This window comes from Neovison vison, chromosome 7 (assembly GCF_020171115.1).
Source record: "Neovison vison isolate M4711 chromosome 7, ASM_NN_V1, whole genome shotgun sequence".
NCBI lineage: Eukaryota > Metazoa > Chordata > Mammalia > Carnivora > Mustelidae > Neogale > Neogale vison.
This window is the reverse complement of record NC_058097.1, coordinates 153,983,020-154,006,257: the sequence shown is the minus strand read 5'-3', so window position 1 is coordinate 154,006,257 and position 23,238 is coordinate 153,983,020. Positions and strand designations below refer to the sequence as shown.

At 35.5% G+C, this 23,238-nt stretch overlaps 1 protein-coding gene across 1 annotated transcript; it reads right to left on the bottom strand.

Annotated features, from left to right (window-relative positions):
- Positions 1-8,747: 8,747 nt before the first annotated feature.
- LOC122914220 (olfactory receptor 52N4-like) lies at positions 8,748-9,713 on the bottom strand. Its single transcript, XM_044260850.1, has one exon. The coding sequence runs from the start codon at positions 9,711-9,713 to the stop codon at positions 8,748-8,750; it is 966 nt and encodes a 321-aa protein (XP_044116785.1).
- Between the last annotated feature and the right edge of the window lie 13,525 nt (positions 9,714-23,238).

Below are 23,238 nucleotides of genomic sequence, written 5' to 3'. Positions count from 1 at the left end.
TATCCTGGCATTGGCTCTATGACTGACTTTGGTCCATGGAGCAGTGCCAAATTTGATACAGTTACATACTTAAAAAAATACATGGACCTCCCAACTCCTCTCTTGGAACCCGATCAGTAACAACTTATGAACAAGCTTGAGCTTTCTAGCTTGAAAGGATGTAGTAGACATGAGTAGTAGAAGTGAGTACTCTCAAACGAGGCTGCCTCAAGTCAACCAGCCAGCTAACTGCTGGATACAAGATCAAGCACAGTTAGGAACAGCAGGAAAATTCTGACCTATGAATTAACACAACTCCCTGGGTGATTCTTGGGCCTATGAACAAAAATAATTATTTCTTGTGTGCCACTGAAGTTTTGTGGTTGCTTGTTACACAGTTTACTATGGCAAACTATTAACTGATTCAGTCCTTCATCAGAAAACACTGCCTTCCTTTCTATTCAGAGGTATTATATACACCAATAATTCTTTTCACATCTTTATTCATTCCTTTCAAGAATCTTGGGTGGTCTTTTATTCTGATGTCCATTCTTTAAACATTACTATCCTTCAGAATCTATATTGAAGCTCCTTTTCCTAGAATCCCTTTTGATAATTTCACCAATGCATTTATATATTCAATAAATATGTTTTGAATGTTGTGTGTGTATGCACATGCGCATGAACCATGCCCATAGTTACTACGTCAGGCAAGAAGAACAATATTCTTGCTCTCAGGGATATTTTGGTAAAGAGAAAAATCAATTAAAAAGCATATACATAGGAATTTTTATTAACCTTGATGATATAGTAACTTGAGAAACCCCTTTACTGACATCAGACCTTAAACTTGACACATGTGAATAAAAAAAGCCATGTGATTAACAGTATGAACAAAGGTACAGAACCCTACAACAAGCAAAGCAAAACACACATCTATTAATGAGGCCATAAGATGTGTACACATAAATCAATATATTGGGTTTCTAAAAATGTCTTAATCTCCTCAAAAATTACATCTATAAAATATTTTATGTTATAGAGAAAGCTTATAGAAGAACTTATTATAGAAGAACTTAACAATGAGAAGGAAGTTGTCCAGAATCTAAAATACATGCTACTAAATATCTTGCAGGGAAAGAAGGAAATTTCATGAAAACAAATAAACTTAAAGAACTTCATGATAAAATGTGGATGACACATGTAAAACCTGTAGCCAAATGAGTTTTCTTTTTTATATATCTAACCTCTACCAAAAAGAAAAATACATACCAACAAAGACAAAGTAGATGTTTGGTACAGAAATAAAGATAATGACTAACACCAAGGAAATAGAAAAAATCATCAGAAATTATTATCAACAGTTATATGCCAATAAGTTAAGCAACCTAGATGAAATGGATGCATTCCTGAAAAAATATAAACTTCCAAAACTGAATCAGAAAGAAATTGACAACTTGAATAGACCAATATCTAGTAACAAGATTGAAGCAGTGATTTCAAGCAGTGTTCTTCCCAAAAAACAAGGTCCCAGGACCTGACAGATTCCTTGGAGAATTCTACCAAACATTCAATTTAGAAATAATACCTATTTTCCTGAAGCTATCTCAAAAAATAGAAAGAGAAGGAAAACTTCCAGACTCTTTTTAGGAAGCCAGAATTACTCTGATACCCAACCCAGGCCAAGACCCCACCTAAAAGAATTTCAGACCAATATCCCTGATGAATATGGATGCTAAGATTCTTTTTTTTTTTTTAAGATTTTATTTATTTATTTGACAGAGAGAAACCACAAGTAGATGGAGAGGCAGGCAGAGAGAGAGGGAAGCAGGCTCCCTGCTGAGCAGAGAGCCCGATGCGGGACTCGATCCCAGGACCCTGAGATCATGACCTGAGCCGAAGGCAGCGGCTTAACCCACTGAGCCACCCAGGCGCCCCGATGCTAAGATTCTTAACATCTCCTAGCTAACAGAATCCAACAACACCTTAAAAAGATTATCCACCATGACCAAGTGGGATTTATTCATGGGATGCAGAGGTGGCTCAACATTTGCAAATCAATCAATGTCATAGAATAAATCAATATTGGAAGAGAGAAAAACCACATGGTCCTCTCAATTGATGCAGAAAAAGCATTCGACGAGATACAGTGTCCGTTCCTGATTAAAACACTTCAAAGTATAGAGAGGGGACATTCCTCAACTTCATAAAATCTATCTATGAAAAACCCACAATGAATATCATCCTCAATAAGAAAAAGCTGACAGCCTTCCCTTTGAGATCAGGAACATGACAAGGATGCCTACTCTCACCACTTTTGTTCAACATAGTATTAGAAGTCCTAGCAAGAGCAATCAGACAACAAAGAGAAATAAAAGCTATTCAAATTGGCAATGAAGAAGTCAAACTCTCTCTTCACATATGACGTGATACTTTATATGGAAAACCCAAAAGACTCCACCCCCAAACTACTAGAACTCATACAGCAATTCAGTAAAGTGGCAGGACACAAAATCAATGTACAGAAATCAGTTGTTTCCTTATACATCAACAATGAAAATACAGAAAGGGAAACCAGAAATACAGATAAAGAGCAACTGAATTAAGTCACAAAAGAAAATAATTAGGACAAAGGAAGAAATTAATGCAATAAAAATAGGAAAAAACTATGAAAAATAGAGAATATTAATGAAGAAATGATTCTAAAAATATTATTGAGATAGATACATTTCTTATAAATATGATTAAGGGAAAATAATTATAAATAAGATGCAAATAAGCCAAATTTGGACCCCCCAAGAGATAAAGAACTAAGTGACATGCTCTCAATTTGAAATACTTTTTACATTTTAAACACTATATACTAACAAATTTGAAAACAAAAGGAACTGAAAAAATAAAAAGGGCAAAATTAAAGAATTTTTTTAAAGATTTTATTTGTTTATTCATTTGACAGATCACAAGTAGGCAGAGAGGCAGGCAGAGAGAGGAGGAAGCAGGCTCACAACTGAGCAGAGAGCCCGATGTGGGGCTCGAGCCCAGGACCCCGGGATCATGACCTGAGCCAAAGGAAGAGGCTTTAACCTACTAAGCCACCCAAGCACCCCAAAATTAAAGAAATTAATATCATATTCAAACCCTTCCTATCCACTACATTCCTCAAACAGGCAAATATACAATCAAAAACAGTAGGCCATGGCTTTGTAGTAAAGCTTGAAATCAGGTAACGTGATGCCCCCAGTTTTATTTTTGTTTTTCAACATTTCCTTAGTGATTCGGGGTCTCTTCTGATTCCATACAAATTTTTGGATTATTTGCTCCAGCTCTTTGAAGAATACCGGTGGAATTTTGAACGGAATGGCATTAAAAGTATATGCTCTAGGCAGTATAGACATTTTAACAATGTTCATTCTGCCTCCAAGAGCATGGAATGGTCTTCCATTTTTTTGTGTCTTCTTCAATTTCTTTCATGAGTGTTCTGTAGTTCCTCGAATACAGATCCTTTACCTCTTTGGTTAGGTTTATTCCCAGGTATCTTATGGTTCTTCGTGCTATAGTCAATGGAATTGATTCTCTAATTTCCCTTTCTGTATTTTCATTGTTAGTGTATAAGAAAGCCACTGATTTCTGTACATTGACTTTGTATCCTGCCACATTGCTGAATTGCTGTATGAGTTCTAGTAGTTTGGGGGTGGAGTCTTTTGGGTTTTCCATATAAAGAATCATGTCATTTGTGAAGAGAGAGAGTTTGACTTCTTCATTACCAATTTGGATACCTTTTATTTCCCTTTGTTGTCTGATTGCTGTTATTAGGACTTCTAACACTATGTTGAACAAGAGTGGTGAAAGTGGGCATCCTTGTCGTGTTCCTGATCTCAATGGGAAGAATGCAAGCTTTTTCCCATTGAGGATGATATTTGCTGTGGGTCTTTCATAGATAGATTTGATGAAGTTCAGGAATGGTCCCTCTATCCCTATACTTTAGACAAACCATAAGTGCCTCGTAATCTCACAAAACAAACTGAGGGTTGCTGGGGGGAGGGGTTGGGAGAAGGGGGGTGGGGTTATGGACATTGGGGAGGGTATGTGCTTTGGTGAGTTCTGTGAAGTGTGTAAACCTGGTGATTCACAGACCTGTACCCCTGGGGATAAAAATATATTATATGTTTATAAAAAAAAATCAGGAACGGATGCTGGATTTTGTCAAATGCTTTTTCTTTTTTTTCCAATTTATTTATTTTCAGAAAAACATTATTCATTATTTTATCACCACACCCAGTGCTCCATGCAAGCCGTGCCCTCTATAATACCCACCACCTGGTACCCCAATCTCCCACCCCCCGCCACTTCAAACCCCTCAGATTGTTTTTCAGAGTCCATAGTCTCTCATGGTGCTTTTTCTGCATCTATTGAGAGGACCATGTGGTTCTTCTCTCTTCTCATATTAATTTGTTCTATCACATTGATTGATTTGCGAATGTTGAACCATCCTTATAGCCCAGGGATGAATCCCACCTGATCACGGTAGATAATCTTTTTAATGTGCTGTTGGATCCTGTTGGCTAGGATCTTTTGAGAATCTTAGCATCCATATTCATCAGAGATATTGGTCTGAAATTCTCTCTTTTGGTAGGGTCTTTACCTGGTTTGGGGATCAGGGTAATGCTGGCTTCATAGAAAGAGTCTGGAAGTTTCTTTCTGCCTTCAATTTTTGAAACAGCTTCAGGAGAATAGGTGTTATTCTTCGTTGAAAGTTTGGGTAGAATTCCCCAGGGAATCCGTCAGGTCCTGGGCTGTGGTTTTTTGGGAGGTTTTTGATCACTGCTTCAATCTCGTTACTAGATATTGGTCTATTCAGGTTGTCGATTTCTTCCTGGTTCAATTTTGGGAGTTTATAGTTTTCCAGGAATGCATCCATTTCATCTAGGTTGCTTAGCTTATTGGATATAACTGTTGATAATAACTTCTGTTGATTGCTTCTACTTCCTTGGTGTTCATTGTGATCTCTCCCTTTTCATTCATAATTTTATGAATTTGGGCTTTCTTTCTTTTCTTTTGGATTAGTGTGGCCAAAGGTTTATTGAGCTTATTGATTCTTTCAAAAAACCAGCTTCTAGTTTCATTGATCTGTTTTACTGTATCTCTTTACTACAAAGCTGTGATCACCAAGACAGCATGGTACTGGCATAAAAACAGACACATAGACTAGTAGAACAGAGTAGAGAGCCCAGATATGGACCCTCAACTCTATGGGAAAATCATCTTCGACAAAACAGGAAAAAATATACAGTGGAAAAAAGACAATCTCTTCAAAAAATGGTGCTGGGAAAACGGGACAGCTATATGTGGAAGAATGAAACTCAACCATTCTCTTACACTGTACACAATGATAAACTCAAAATGGATAAAAGACCTCAATGTAAGACACAAATCCATCAGAATCCGAGAGGAGAACATAGGCAGTAATCTCTTTGATATCAGCCACAGCAACTTCTTTCATGATATGTCTCCAAAGGCAAAGGAAACAAAAGCGAAAATAAACTTTTGGGACTTCATCAAGATCAAAAGCTTCTGCACAGCAAAGGAAACAGTCAAAAAAACAAAGAGGCAATCCACTGAATGGCAGAAGATGCTTGCAAATGACAGTACAGACAAAAGGTTGATATCCAGGATCTATAATGAACTCCTCAAATGCAACACACACAAAACAGATAATCATATCAAAAAATGGGCAGAATATATGAACAGAGGCTTCTCCAATGAAGACATAAAAATGGCTATCAGACACATGAAAAAATGTTCATCATCACTAGCCATGAGGGAGATTCAAATTAAACCACATTGAGATATCACGTTACACCAGTTAGAATGGCCAAAATTAGCAAGACAGGAAACAACATGTGTTGGAGGGGATGTGGAGAAAGGGGAACCCTCTTCCACTGTTGGTGGGAATGCAAGTTGGTGCAGCCTCTTTGGAGAACAGTGTGGAGATTCCTCAAGAATTAAAAATAGAACTTCCCTATGACCCTGCAATTGCACTCCTGGGTATTTACCCCCCAAAGATACAGATGTAGTGAAAAGAAGGGCCATCTGTACCCCCAATGTTTATAGCAGCAATGGCCACAGTCGCCAAACTGTGGAAAGAACCAAGATGCCCTTCAACGGATGAATGGATAAGGAAGATGTGGTCCATATACACTATGGAGTATTATGCCTCCATCAGAAAGGATGAATACCCAACTTTTGTAACAGCATGGATGGGACTGGAAGAAATTATGCTGAGTGAAATAAGTCAAGCAAAGACAGTCAATTATCATATGGTTTCACTTATTTGTGGAGCATAACAAATAGCATGAAGGACATGGGGAGTTAGAGAGGAGAAGGGAGTTGGGGGAAATTGGAAGGGGAGGTAAACCATGAGAGAACTATCTGGACTCTGAAAAACAATCTGAGGGGTTTGAAGTGGCGGGGGGTGGGAGGCTGGGGTACCAGGTGGTGGGTATTATAGAGGGCACGGATTGCATGGAGCACTAGGTGTGGTGCAAAAATAATGATTACTGTTATGCTGAAAATAAATAAAAAATAAATTGAAAAAAAAAAAGAGCAGGCCAATATTCTTTCTGTTTACAGCAGAAGAGCAAATTTCAAATTTCAAGTGACAGGTTTTTTGTTTGTTTGTTTGTTTGTTTTTTAAGGGAGTGAGAATGGGGAGAGGCAGAGGGAGAGGGAAAGAGAGAATCTCAGGGGATTGATCTCATTAACTTCTCATAACCCTGAGATCAGGGATCCTGTCCTGAGCCAAAATCAAGAGTTGGATACTTAACAGCTGAGCCACCCAAAATTGTCCCAGATTATTTTTTAATTATGCAAAGTATACCATAAAATGGTAAAAAAGTTAAAGGTGCACAATTCATTTTGCAAAACACTTATAATGTTAATTTCAAAGGCAAGTGCTATAGAGTTAATATAAAGACATAAAATTATAGACATAATTTCTTCATGAATTTATTTACAAAAATTGTAAATAAGAGATTAGTTAATTAATAATAGTGTATTAAAACTAAATAATAATCAAGAAATGTTTATCTCATGGTACATAAATGATTTGATCCAGCAAAATTATATACCTTATTATAAGATAAAAGAAACAAAGATCATATTATTATCTTAATATCTGTAGAAATTATAGGAAATGATTTTATATGTTTCTATAGAATTTATAATAAAACAGTAAAAAAAGAAAACTTTCTGGCTTATTAAAAGATACATACAAAAAACCCTACTTTGTATCATACTCAACAGAGACTCCATCCTACCAACATTAAGTGCTACTGATGAATCATTTTCATATCAGCAAATAAGAATAAGGTTTTTACCAATTTCAGTAAACTCAATCATCTGGAAGACATTTCTTGTAGTTTTTTTTGTTCCCTGTGGTAACAAAATAAACACTCTCCTCATATGAAAAAGAAAGAGCAAGACAAAGATATCCAGTATCACACCATAATACTAATGGTTGTAGAGTGCTCAGCAAATTTTTTTTTCAAAAACATGAAATTTTTTGTCCTTCTGAAATTAAAAGAATGTATTTCAAGACAGCAGGAGTAAATGAATTAAATTCAATATGTATAGTATTTGAGAGGCAAACAAGCACTTATATGAGATCAAAGAAATGCAATTCAGGGAGCACAGATTCAGGTAGAAACTCAAAGAGTGTCCCTGCTTGTAGAGTAAAAGCAAGGTGTTTGTTGTTGTTGTTGTCGTTATTTGTTTTTTGTTTTTGTTTTGTTTTATGAGGAAAAATTAAGCTACTCTGGGTTATACATGTACAACATTTCTGAAAAGTAATGTTTGATGAGATTAGAGAATGGTCTTTTCAGTTTAACCTGGAATGCAGTGGTGGAATTACCAAAACTAATTTCGGATGATAGGTAAGAAAGACAAACTACAGGGAGAGCAGACAAAATAAGTAATTTTTATTTTCCCCTAATCCTATGCTCATAAAATAATGCATACTATTATCTTCCTTAATTTGATTAACAGATTTTTCTACCTGTCCAGATGATGTGTTTTTGAAGTCCATCTTGGAAAGAACTGCATATTCCACCAGTCTGTAGAGAAGCAGTTTTGTTGGGGTGAGCTAGGAGAAATGTGATGTGTTGCCTAACTTATTTCCAAATTAGAAATTTGGAGGCTGAATCTTCATCAAACAAATCACTTTATGGACATTTCATAACTTCTCCATCAGGAAGACAACATTAAGAAAGTAGAGAAATTTTGGTAATGATGGCAAAAAATATAACAATTAATTTAAAATATAGCAAATACAAGTAAAATAATTGTTCAAACTGGAAATTCCAGTCACTATTTGGAAAGAAGACAAACTGGCATCTGGTTGTAAATGATTGCCTTCCCATCAGGCATCCATCAAACTGATTTCATGTCCCTCAATAGTCTCGTTATGCTTTTGTTTGTGGAAACCTGGTAAATGATATCTTTCATAGAGGAGATGAAATTCTCACAGAAAAGGTTGTGGGGATGCCAGTGATATTGGGATTCTGCAGACACTTACCAGGAATGCACCACTCAACACCATCCCTTTTCATGGACAAAACCAACACTCTCAGGAAGGCACTATTAGACTCTGACTAACCAGTCAACAGAAATATCCCTTTCTTTTTATTTCCTCCTATAGATTCTCTTCCCATTTTCTCCCCTTTACTCCTTTTCTCCTTCACTTCTCTTCCCCTCCCTTACAAATATCTCTTTCATATGCTGTGGGATTTGATGTCCTTAGAACCCAAAAGGATCCTTATGACACAGTCTCGTATCTGCTTGGTTTTCACCCCATACACAATAGGGTTCATAGTGGGAGGCAAGAGCAGATAAATATTGGCCACAATGATGTGGCAAGATGGAGGGATTGTGTGACCCCCAAATCGGTGGGAAAAGAAGCAGAAGAAGGCTGGACTGTGGGAGAAAACAATGGCACAGATGTGGGCAGTGCAGGTACTGAAGGCCTTCTGTCGAGCATCTGCTGAAGAGAGGCTGACCACTGCCCGAAGGATCATGGTGTAGGAGACTGTGATGCACAGGATGTCAAAACCCCCTATCAGGAGGGCAACTGTCAGACCGTAGATAACATTGATTTTGATATATCCACAGGATAACTTGGCTACAGCCATGTGATCACAGTAGGTATGGTATAGTATATTCTCTCTACAGTAGGGTAGTCTCTTGATAATGAAAGTCAAGGGAGTGACAAGCAATACCACTCTCAGAAAAGTAGCAAGCCCAACTTTTGCAATGACAGGATTAGTGAGGATAGTAGAGTAGCGCAGTGGGTAGCAGATGGCCACATAGCAGTCTAGAGCCATAAGCATGAGCACCCCAGATTCCATCCCTGTTGAGGTGTAGATGAAGAACATCTGGACGAGGCAATCATTAAAGCTGATTTCCTTAAGATGGAACCAGAAGATGCAGAGAGCTTTAGGGATTGTAGTAGTGCACATGACAAGGTCAGTTAGGGAAAGCATAGCCAAGAAGTAGTACATGGACCTGTGCAAGGAGTCTTCACAGCAGATGAGGTAGAGGAGACCACAATTCCCTATCACAGCCACAGCATACATGGAGCAGAATGGGAAGGAAATCCACATGTGCATGTTCTCCAGTCCTGGGATCCCATTAAGCATGAATGAGACTGGGGTCAGGTCTGTTTGGTTCAGCATTAGCATGATCAGATTTTTATAACTGTTAAGACAGGTTATAGATATTTGTGTACTTCTTGTTTTTTTTTTTTTTTTTTGTTTTCTGATCCTCCAGTATTATGGAAAAAATCTTTTAAAAAAGAAGATAAATTTTAGCCATATTTTCCCTCTCATTCTCCCTCTCTCTGTCAAGTGTGCATTTTAATATCAAACAACAAATATTTCAAGCATGAGAGAATAGTTAAACATAGTTCAAATCCAGTATGTGTCATTTGTTAATTCATTAATTTATTGATCATTCAACAATACATATTTAGCACTCACTAGCTACCAGGTTATATGACGTATATTGTGTCTACACTAGAAACAGAAAGAAATAGATTAAATTACTTATAAATTTACAATGAAGAATAATTATATGTGTTTTTTCTAATAATTTTTGATATTTCTAATGATATTTTTGTTATAATATCTTATTTAAATGTTAATTACTATATACACCTCCCTTTTATTTTTTTTATTTTTTAATTTCAATTTATTTATTTTCAGAAAAACAGTATTCATTTTTAAAATTATTATTTATTTATTTATTTTCAGAAAAACAGTATTCATTATTTTTCCACCACACCCAGTGCTCCATGCAAGCCGTGCCCTCTATAATACCCACCACCTGGTACCCCAACCTCCCACCCCACCACCACTTCAAACCCCTCAGATTGTTTTTCAGAGTCCATAGTCTCTCATGATTCACCTCCCCTTCCAATTTACCCAAATTCCCTACTCGTCTCTAACACCACCTTGTCCTCCATGCTATTTGTTATGCTCCACAAATAAGTGAAACCATATGATAATTGACTCTCTCTGCTTGACTGATTTCACTCAGCATAATCTCTTCCAGTCCCGTCCATGTTGCTACAAAAGTTGGGTATACACCTCCCTTTTAATGTTCTCTTAAGGAAAATTTCACTGATCATTTCTTCAGTGACCTAACAGATATGGTTAGGAATTTTCATTGTTGCTATTATGTTTATTGGGCCATTCTTGTGCTATACTAAATACTGTTCTAAGAACTTTACAAATATTGACTAATTTAACCCTCATTACAAGCCCAGGAAGTATTAATCTGCACTTTTTTAACTGAGTAAATGGAGGCACTATTTAGATGAGGCTTTTTCATATCTGTGTTGGTGGTATACAATACCAAAACCGAGTCCTTCTCAGACCATTTTTAAAAAATTATTTCTTCTAAATTTTGACATAGAAATATGTGTTAGAAATAGTACTATAGGATAATAATGAAATAAAATATATCCAGCTCCACCTAACTGTTGAAATCCAGCTTCCCACAGTTGGTCAAAATTACTTATTTTAGTTCTTTGTATTTCTACATATTTTGTTTAGCCTGCTTTTTGTCCTATTTCCCTTGAAATTGTTTTTATTAAAATTATTATTTCATGTTTAATTTATATTATAATATAGATATTATCCCTTGCTAGGTCACATGATATGATGTCTATATTTTCTTCCCCACTCAATATTTTTCATTTTGATAGTACTTAATTTTTCTTAGTATTTGATGTAGATATCTGAAAAATATATTTATTTTCAGAACTATAAAATACTTTTACTATTATTTCTTGATAGTTAAACATGATCTATCAATGTTAGTCCTTCTCACAGGATCTGTTTCTGAGAAGTCCTGTTTCTCTGAAATAGTTTTTTCTCAGACACATAATTCTCATCCAGAAATTCCCCTTCCCCTACTCTTTGTACATCGGTTTGTAGATCTCATTTTTCTTCATTCTATGTTTCAGGATATCATGGAAAACATTTTTTGAGACTATCACTGTTTGAATATAGTTTAGTTTATTAATCTTTTGGCTAGATTTAAAATTCTAGATTAATAGGGGCGCCTGGGTGGCTCATTGGGTTGAGCCACTGCCTTCGGCTCAGGTCATGATCTCAGGGTCCTGGGATGGAGTCCCACATCGGGCTCTCTGCTCAGCAGGGAGCCTGCTTCCCCCCCACCCTCTCTGCCTGCCTCTCCATCTACTTGTGATTTCTCTCTGTCAAATAAATAAATAAAATCTTTAAAAAAAATTCTAGATTAATAATTGTGAAGGCATTCGTGGGATTTCTGACACTGGAAATCTAACACCTTTGACTTTGGAAATTTACTTAACTTCTAATAATTTATTCCCAACATTTTTCTTGTTATATTTCTACAGACTTTTACCACTGACATTTTTTCATTTGTGTTGCTTTTGGCCCTAACTATTTAAGAGAATTTTAAAATTTTTGTGTTCTGAAATTTAATGGCAATGATAAAAAAATTTTTAAATGTTCTTAAATAGTTTAGGGGCAAAAGCAATACAAATGAAAAAATGACAGTGGTAAATAATTCATGTATGGAGGATCAAGAACTGGTATGGTCCTCTTAATATCTCACTAGAAGCTAGGAGATCAATACAGAAATGCTTTTATTAATCTAGAATTTTAAATTCTAGACTTAGTGATGATTGAGTCTCAGCAATTGATATTTACTTTAAATCCTCTCTAGGACACCTTTGCTTCATTATTGACATCCTTAGTTTCATTATTTATAGGTATTTTTCAGGGACTTGCAATTTTTCCAAAAGAATCCACCAATCTACTTCTTGGAGCAAAAATTTAATTGGCCACCAGTGTTCTTGGAGTTGAGTAGAAGGACACTGCAGGTCTCACACTTAAATATGAATATGGATTAAATCCTCACATATTTTATGATTCTTCATGCTTGACCTTTGTCACACCTGACATTAAGCATTTGTAGGATTTGTTAGTTTCTTCTAAGAATAAACTTCCAGTCATTGTAATAGGATAGGTAATACTGTTTAGGATGATGGATGAATCAAAGATATCAAGTTGTTCCTTATTCCATTTTTTTTCTATCTACATCCCTGTTTATCTTTATGTATTTACACTGAAGGATGAGAGATTAGATACTATAAAAAGCCACTTCTTTTAGAAACAGCAAAGCAACCTGGGATGAGTATGTTATTAAAAGTGTTCTTCAAAGACCTGTTTTCACATAATTACAAAATCTTGGTGTCTGCCACATAAGCGTAGATAGAAACCATACCCAACTTTTGTAGCAACATGGACGGGACTGGAAGAGATTATGCTGAGTGAAATCAGTCAAGCAGAGAGAGTCAATTATCATATGGTTTCACTTATTTGGGGAGCATAACAAATAGCATGGAGGACAAGGGGTGTTAGACAGGAGAAGGGAATTTGGGTAAATTGGAAGGAGAGGTGAACCATGAGAGACTATGGACTCTGAAAAACAATCTGAGGGGTTTGAAGTGGCGGGGGGGTGGGAGGTTGGGGTACCAGGTGGTGGGTATTATAGAGGGCACGGCTTGCATGGAGCACTGGGTGTGGTGAAAAAATAATGAATACTGTTTTTCTGAAAATAAGTAAATTGAAAAAAAAAATCTTGGAGGAGATCAGGAAAATTTTCAAAGAGGAAAAGGTGAATTGTCTTACACCAGAAACATGATCCATTCTGTTGCTGTTTACTCCCATTATACTGATATTTTTAGATTTGTGATTTTACAATTCTTTATCCTATTTGTGTCCCATTCCTCCCACCAAATCCAGCTTCAATTATCAATTTCTTCTGGTTGGTTCAACTCTCTTTTGGAGAGGATAGAGCGCCATCCTCTAAGTCCTCTTAATATGAAGTAATTATAGAGGTGGGAGGCTTACAGGTAAGGAATAAAACTATTGATGAAGGGTTCCCCTTTCTCCACACTGTTGGTGGGAATACAAGTTGGTGCAGCCTCTTTGGAGAACAGTGTGGAGATTCCTCAAGAAATTAAAAATAGAACTTCCCTACGACCCTGCCATTGCACTCCTGGGTATTTACCCCAAAGATACAGATGTAGTGAAGATAAGGGCCATCTGTACCCCAATGTTTATAGCAGCAATGGCCACAGTCACCAAACTGTGGAAAGAACCAAGATGCCCTTCAACGGATGAGTGGATAAGGAAGATGTGGTCCATATACACTATGGAGTATTATGCCTCCATCAGAAAGGATGAATACCCAACTTTTGTAGCAACATGGACGGGAGTGGAAGAGATTATGCTGAGTGAAATCAGTCAAGCAGAGAGAGTGAATTATCATATGGTTTCACTTATTTGTGGAGCATAACAAAAAGCATGGAGGACATGGGGAGTTAGAGAGAAGGGGCTTGGGGTAAATTGGAAGGGGAGGTGAATCATGAGAGACTATGGACTCTGAAAAACAATCTGACGGGTTTGAAGTGGCAGGGGGGAGGTGGGAGGTCGGGGTACCAGGTGGTGGGTATTATAGAGGGCACGGATTGCATGGAGCACTGGGTGTGGTGTAAAAATAATGATATTGTTATGCTGAAAATAAATAAATGAAAAAAAAACTATTGATGGAATATATTTATTATATTATTTTAATAGCATGTATTCTGAAAATTTATTTATATACTTGAATCATCTTCAATGTAATAAAACTCTTAATATTTGCTCAGACTGTATTTATTTTCATATCTAAAGTGTCTAACAAGATGCAAGGCACATTTTAGATGTCAATAAGTGTTTTGAATAAAGGAAAAGGTAAATGAGTGAATACATCAAATTTCATACTTGACTTTAAGAGTTAATGCACTATAGTCTAAATATTATTTCTTGGAAAGCATGAGGAACCAGCAGAAGAAACAAAACTATGACACCTGATTCATCAGTCACCAAAATATATACATTTCAAAAAAATTCTCCATTGGGCACCTGGGTGACTCAGTTAATTAGGCATATGACTCTTGGGTTTTGGCTCAGGTCATGATCTCAGAGTCTTGAGATTCAGCCCAGTGTCAAGCTCTGTGTTCAGTGGGGTGTCTGCTTGAGATTCTTTCTTCCTTTCTCTCTAACCCTACCCCTCCTGCCACACTCCATGATTTCTCACTCTCTCTTTCTGTCTCTCAAATAAACAATAAATATTTTAAAAGTTAAAAAATAAAATTCTCCATTAAAAATAAATAATATATATAACTTTTTATTTTATATACGTACATATTTACATATATTTTTATTAAATGTTGAGTCAAAGTGACTTTTTGAGAAACATTAGATTAAAAAAATTGAAGTAGAGCTATTTAACCAATTGAGCCACCTAGGCATCCCTCGAAGTAGAGCTATTAAATTTGGACCAATTTATACCAAATTATTGTAGCTCCAGGCTTGACAAGGATTTTTCACAACCAAAATAATAGAAACACTGAAATTGTTTTCCTCCATTTGTTACACAGTAGAAACTTTTGATTTGGGAATTCACTTAAATGCCAACCTATTAGCTAATCCTTAATTTCCTAGTTATTATCATTGACATCTACTTAAGCTAATAATTGCAAAGCTAACAGAAGAGCCCTGTAATTTGTATTATGGATGAAAGAAAAAATATATGTTTTTATAATGCAAGAATGCATTTCCTTGATTACCAAAACTGTCATCAAGTTTTTTTCTAACTTGATGTGTATAAATTCTACTTTTTGTATAGCATTATGTTTTTCAGATTACTTTTATAGATATTATTAAAAGTAACAAATTTTACATTTGTTTATATTTATAAATTTAAAGTGTATAAATTCTGCTTTTCGTACAGTATTATGTTTTTCAGATTACTTTTACAGATATTATTAAAAATAACAAAAGCTGTAACAATTTTATATATGTACATTTATATGTATGTATATATACACATACATAAACACACTATATATAAAACATATAAACATATTTTAATGCTTATAACATAAATATATAATATATGTATATATATGTTTTACCTCAATTGATTGTTGTAGAATAAGATAACCTTGAGATATATATACATATATATGTATGTGTGTGTGTGTGTGTGTGTGTGTGTGTCTGTGTCTGTGTCTGTGTATTAGGTTCAAGGTTTTAAAATCTCAGTTAGTTAACATAAAGAATAATAGTTTCAGGAATAGAATTTAGTGATTCATCACATATAACACACAGTGCTCATCATAGCAAGTGCCCTCCTTAAAACACATCACCCATCTCTCCCATCTACTGCCCACCTTTCCCCCAACAACTCTGTTCTCTATAGAGTCTGTTTTATGGTTTGTCTCTCTCTCTCTTTTGTTTCCCCCATGTTCATCAGTTTTGTTTCTTAAATTCCACATGAGTGAAACTATATGGTATTTGTCTTTCTCTGACTGACTTATTTCACTTATTTGACCAGTATATGCCAAATTCTCACACATGTTGTTGAAAAATAGTATCACTACTTATTTATTCATCTCAGTAAATTTGAAGAATAAACTTAATTTTATGTATCCATGCAGTAGAAACCAAGTGGAGAAATTAGGGAAAGCACAGATGCCCATAAACTGAAAATGGGAAATATGACTCAGAGATTTGTGCTCTATATTTAAGAACATATATCCTAAATATGAGACAAATATCATATTTATGCCCCTTGTGTTTCTTTTTGTAATTCTAGTGTCAATTAATAAAACTAGCTTTATTGCTACATGTTACACCTAAGCATTTGCAAAACTCTTAAAGACCCACCAAGTAATATAATATTAATCACAATTTAAATTACTTCTCCAAAACAAATTTAAAATTATTATCATACCTTACAATCTAATTTTTCCTACAGGGAAGATGGACTCAAGCTATGCATGGGCAGGTTATACTGAAGTAGTAACATCAACACCAGAATAGCACCACTTATAAAGAACATTTTTATGTCATCTGTTGTCTATTTTTACTCCCCAAACCTGTAGATCACAAATTCATTTCCTTACTAGACTGTCCTCAATTAAAACAAGCAAACAACAAAAAAAAAAAAAAAAAAAAACACAAGTTTTTCTCTCAATATGATGGTGGGTTTCTCTAAATAGGTTTTGCCATGTGGAATGAATAGTCATAAATACATTCCTCTAGGAATAAAGCAAGGAAATTAGGTTCTCATTCTGAGAACATAATGAGAGCAGGTGAAAAGTAAGAGTGTTCTGACCAGGACTGAGAACTATTCTCTAGCTCTCTGCCATTTCATCTTGTGATGGGGCTGACTCATACCTGAACAGTACCAGTGATTCCTATTTAGTTAGGAAGAGAACACAGATATTCATAATCCTGATGGTAAGTTACACTGAGTTGCAATCTGAAAAATAGGTAAATAAACCTTTTTATAAGAAAACCCAATCCTTCACAACAGTTTTGCCTTCAAATGGGGTGGATGGAATCAAACCTGTGTTGCTGGGAATATAATAATCAATTGTGTGTATACACACACACACACACACACACATTCTCTCCTCTTTATTTACTGCCTATAATTTTTTTTAAAAAAACCTGTCACTAGTTCCACTTTTTAAAAAAGGGTTTGTTTATTTATTTATTTAGAGAGAGAATGTGTGAGCAGGGACAGGGGCAGAGGGAGAGGGAAAAAGAGAATCTCAAGCAGACTCTATGCTGAATACAGAGCCCAAGGGGAGGGAGGTCAATCTCATGACTTGAGATCATACCCTGAGCTTAAATCAAGAGTCATACTTCAACTGAGTGAGTCACCCAGGCACCCCTCTATTCCCATTTTTGTATTTCCTTTAATACCTTGGCTTTTATAAGCTGAATGCAATCTGTTCCAGGTGTTCAGGATGTTGGTCACAAACCTCACTATTCTACACTATATATACATGTACAGCACTAAATTCTAAATCCTTTGATATCTGTACTATTGAACTAAGCATTTAAAGAAACATTGTGTTTTTCTCAATGGGAGAAAATTGTATATATCTCAAGAGAATATTTAAGAACATTAGAGACAACAGGTGCTGATGTGAGAGTCAAGTCTACCCCTTGGAGAAGATCAAAAGTAAAGGAAACTTTTCATGCTTACTAACTATATAATATTGGGTAAATAGGGAATAATTTTATATATTGTGTGTTTGTGTGAACATGTATATGTGGGTAGAGATGAAAATAAACTTTTAAAAATGAATATTAGTGATTTTAATACTTTTTGCAGAGTTGTCTCTTTCTATGTACAAGGTTTGTAGGACACAAATTAAAAACACTTAAGTGCAGAATGTTTCAGTCATTCACACACATCCATCCACTTCTTTTATTTGTTTATATTTTTGTGTGTCTAATTAAATAACATCATTGAATATTGAGTAGTTCCCAAGTTAAGCTAAGAACTATTAAAAAAAAATCAGATAATAGGTGAGGTGTCCTAGTTTTAAAGAATTTTACATTCCACTAACATAGATAATGAATATTATAGCATTCTAGAAAGTCATCAAAAGTTCAGGTTTATTATGCATACATATTATGTTAGGAATAATTAGCTGCCTGCATTTTGACATAAAAATGATGATGGTAAGAGTGGCAACAATTAAAAAATGGTTACTGGAGCGCCTGGGTGGCTCAGTGGGTTAAGCTGCTGCCTTTGGCTCAGATCATGATCTCAGGGTCCTGGGATCGAGTCCCGCATCAGGCTCTCTGCTCAGCAGGGGGCCTGCTTCCCTTCCCCTCTCTCTGCCTGCCTCTCTGCCTACTGTGATCTCTCTCTGTCAAATAAATAAATAAAATCTTTTAAAAAATGGTTACTGATTCTAGTTTCATGTTCCTTTAAATAGCAAAATTGGAAAAAACCTAAATGCTCATTATCAGGTGAACTGATAAAATATTGTACATTCATATAATAGAATACTATTCAGTAATAAAAAGGAAGGAACTACTAATATATAAAACTCAAATGAATCTCAGAACTGATGCATTAGAAAATTCAACCTAAGCTACAGTGACAGAGAGCAAACTGGGGGTTGTGTGGGTCCAGGGTTCGACCTCAGCCGCAGCAACATCTTCCTAGGAACATCGCCAAAGGCAAGGGAAGCAAAGGCAAAAATGAACTACTGGGATTTCATCAAAATCAAAAGCTTTTGCACAGCAAAGGAAACAGTTAACAAAATCAAAAGACAACTGACAGAATGGGAGAAGATATTTGCAAACGACATAACAGATAAAGGACTAGTGTCCAAAATCTATAAAGAACTTAACAAACTCAACACCCAAAGAACAAATAATCCAATCAAGAAATGGGCAGAGGACATGAACAGACGTTTCTGCAAAGAAGACATCCAGATGGCCAACAGACACATGAAAAAGTGCTCCATATCACTCGGCATCAGGGAAATACAAATCAAAACCACAATGAGATATCACCTCACACCAGTCAGAATGGCTAAAATCAACAAGTCAGGAAATGACAGATGCTGGCGAGGATGCGGAGAAAGGGGAACCCTCCTACACTGTTGGTGGGAATGCAAGCTGGTGCAACCACTCTGGAAAACAGCATGGAGGTTCCTCAAAATGTTGAAAATAGAACTGCCCTATGACCCAGCAATTGCAATTTCATTTTTTTAAACAAAATCTTGGTATAAAAATTTCAATTTTTATACAAAAATCTTTGAGGTGATGGACATGTTTTGTATTTTGATTTTGACAGTAGTTCCATGAGTGTATATATATGTCAAAATTCATAAAATTACGTACTTTAAATGAATACAGTTGTCTATAAATCATATTTAACAAAGTTGATTTTTTAAAAAATATGGTTGTATATTTTGCTTGATTTTGAAAAACAAATATTTGGAAGGAGATAAAAAGCTTTCTTAAATTGCTACTATAGAGTTAACTTATGATACTTTATTTGATTTATATATATACATATATATATACACACATTATAGCTAATGTGTGTGAATATATACATATATATTCATTTACATATATACACCCATGTTAGCTATATGTATTTTTTTAACTTATTTTTATTAATTTTCAGCATAAGTATTCAGCATAAGTATTCATAATTTCAATAAGAATTCATAAGTATTCATAATTCATAAGTATTCATAATTCATACGTATTCATAATTCAGCATAAGTATTCATTATTATTTTTTTCCAATTTATTTATTTTCAGAAAAACATTATTCATTATTTTTCCACCACACCCAGTGCTCCATGCAAGCCGTGCCCTCTATAATACCCACCACCTGGTTCCCCCAACCTCCCACCTCCTGCCACTTCAAACCACTCAGATTGTTTTTCAGAGTCCATAGTCTCTCATGATTCACCTCCCCTTCCAATTTACCCCAACTCCCTTCTCCTCTCTAACTCCCCAGTCCTCCATGCTATTTGTTATGCTCCACAAATAAGTGAAACATATGATAATTGACTCTCTCTGCTTGACTGATTTCACTCAGCATAATCTCTTCCAGTCCCGTCCATGTTGCTACAAAAGTTGGGTATTCATCCTTTCTAATGGAGGCATAATACTCCATAGTGTATATGAACCACATCTTCCTTATCATTCGTCCGTTGAAGGGCATCTTGGTTCTTTCCACAGTTTGGCTACCGTGGCCATTGCTGCTATAAACATTGAGGTACCAATGGCCCTTCTTTTTACTACATCTGTATTTTTGAGGTAAATACCCAGGAGTGCAATTGCAGGGTCATGGGGAAGTTCTATTTTTAATTTCTTGAGGAATCTCCACACTGTTCTCCAAAGAGGCTGTACCAACTTGCATTCCCACCAACAGTGGAAGAGGGTTCCCCTTTCTCCACATCCCCTCCAACACATGTTGTTTCCTGTTTTGTTAATTTTGGCCATTCTAACTGGTATAAGGTGATATCTCAATGTGGTTTTAATTTGAATCTCCCTCATGGCTAGTGATGATGAACATTTTTTCATGTGTCTTACAACCATTTGTATGTCTTCATTGGAGAAGTGTCTGTTCATATATTCTGCCCATTTTTTGATATGATTATCTGTTTTGTGTGTGTTGCATTTGAGGAGTTCATTATAGATCCTGGATATCAACCTTTTGTCTGTACTGTCATTTGCAAACATCTTCTCCCATTCCGTGGGTTGCCTCTTTCTTTTCTTGATTGTTTCCTTTGCTGTGCAGAAGCTTTTGATCTTGATGAAGTCCCAAAAGTTTATTTTCGCTTTTGTTTCCTTTGCCTTTGGAGACATATCTTGAAAGAAGTTGCTGTGGCTGATATCGACGAGATTACTGCCTATGTTCTCCTGTAGGATTCTGATGGATTTGTGTCTCACGTTGAGGTCTTTTATCCATTTTGAGTTTATCATTGTGTATGGTGTAAGAGAATGGTTGAGTTTCATTCTTCTACATATAGCTGTCCAGTTTTCCCAGCACCATTTATTAAAGAAACTGTCTTTTTTCCACTGTATATTTTTTCCTGTTTTGTGAAAGATTAATTGACCATAGAGTTGAGGGTCCATATCTGGGCTCTCTACTCTGTTCCACTGGTCTATGTGTCTGTTTTTATGCCAGTACCATGCTGTCTTAGTGATCACAGCTTTGTAATAAAGCTTGAAATCAGGTAACATGATGCCCCCAGCTTTATGTTTGTTTTTCAATATTTCCTTAGCGATTTGGGGTCTCTTCTGATTCCATACAAATTTTTGGATTATTAGCTCCAGCTCTTTGAAGAATACTGGTGGAATTTTGATTGGAATGGCATTAAAAGTATAGATTGCACACACATATATAGCTACTGTGTGTGAATATATATATATATATATATATATATTCATTTACATATATACACCCACTCTAGCTATATGTATTTTTGGCAAAAATCTTGATTATAGCATATTAAAACATAAATTTGGTATTTTCAATGAAATTATATAATTATTCCATTCTAACAAGGATGATTTAGTGTTATTATGATTGAGTAAGAGTTTTTTATACAAAAATACAATAGTATGTATGTAGAGAATATTTTAACTTCATCGGATGTTTTTTAAAATTGAAGTTAATTTCACATGATATACAGTTAACCCTTTAATCATTGGATAACATGAAATTGAGTGACTTTTAGAACATCAACAATGCAGTGCAAATATTACCACTATATAATTACAGAACATTTCTCCTACCTCAAAAAGAACCACCCCCCATCATTAAGTAGTCACTCATTACTACCCATCCCTCAGCCCCTGGCAACAACTAATTTGCTGTCTATTTCTATGGACTTGCTTTTTCTACACATTTCATATAAATGGAATCATACAATATACGTCTTTTTGTTTCTGACTTTCCCCCTTTCGCATGTTTTCAAAATACATATGCATTACTGCATGGACTAGTACCAGAAAATAACTAGTGTCAGTGAAGATTTATATAAAATGTAAAAAACTTTGCTAGTGGTAATGTAAAATAATATAGTCATTGTGGAAAACAGTTTAGCAGTTCTGCAAAAAGTAGAACAAAATTATAATATAACTGATCGACTCCTCTGCCAAGTATAGAGAATTGAAAACAGATGTTCTCAAAAAATATGGGCATTCATCTGTACCCCAATGTTTATAGCAGCAATGGCTACAGTCGCCAAACTATGGAAAGAACCAAGATGCCCTTCAACAGAGGAATGGATAAGGAAGATGTGGTCCATATACACTATGGAGTATTATGCCTCCATCAGAAAGGATGAATACCCAACTTTTGTAGCAACATGGACGGGACTGGAAGAGATTATGCTGAGTGAAATCAGTCAAGCAGAGAGAGTCAATTATCATATGGTTTCACTTATTTGTGGAGCATAACAAATAGCATGGAGGACAAGGGGCATTAGAGAGGAGTAGGGAATTTGGGTAAATTGGAAGGGGAGGTGAATCATGAGAGACTATGGACTCTGAAAAACAATCTGAGGGGTTTGAAGTGATGGGGGGGGTGGGAGGTTGGGGTACCAGGTGGTGGGTATTATAGAGGGCACGGCTTGCATGGAGCACTGGGTGTGGTGAAAAAATAATGAATAATGTTTTTCTGAAAATAAATAAATTGAAAAAAAATATGGGCATAGATTTTCATATCAATGCTATTCATGATAGCCAAAATGTATTAACAACCTAATGGATAAATGGATAAATAAAATCTGGTATACATACAGTGGAATATTATTTAACCTCAAAAAGGAATGAAGTACTAATCCAAGCTACAGCATGGATACATTTTGAAAATGTTATGGGAGGAAATCAAACAACCATGAATTGTGTCATCCTATTTTTATAAAATACTCAGAATAGGCAAATTTGTAGAATAAAAAGCAAATTAATGGTTGTCAAGCCTTAGGGGAAAACATGAGGAGGAGAAAACAGGAAGGAGGAGAAAACAGGAGTAACTGATTAATGGGTTCAAGGTTTCTTTTTGGTGTAATGGAAATGGTCTGGTAAGTGGTGATAGTTGTACAATATTGTTAATGTACTAACACCATTCAATTGTACACTTTGAAATTATTAAAATAGTTTTATGTTGGGAGAAATTTACCACTATTAAAAAGGAACTGGAGGTTATTATGCTGAGCCAAATAAGTCAGTCAGAGAAAGACAATAAAAATACAGTTTCACTCATATGTGAAGCATATGAAACAGGGCAAAGGACCATATAGGAGAGGAAAACAGAATG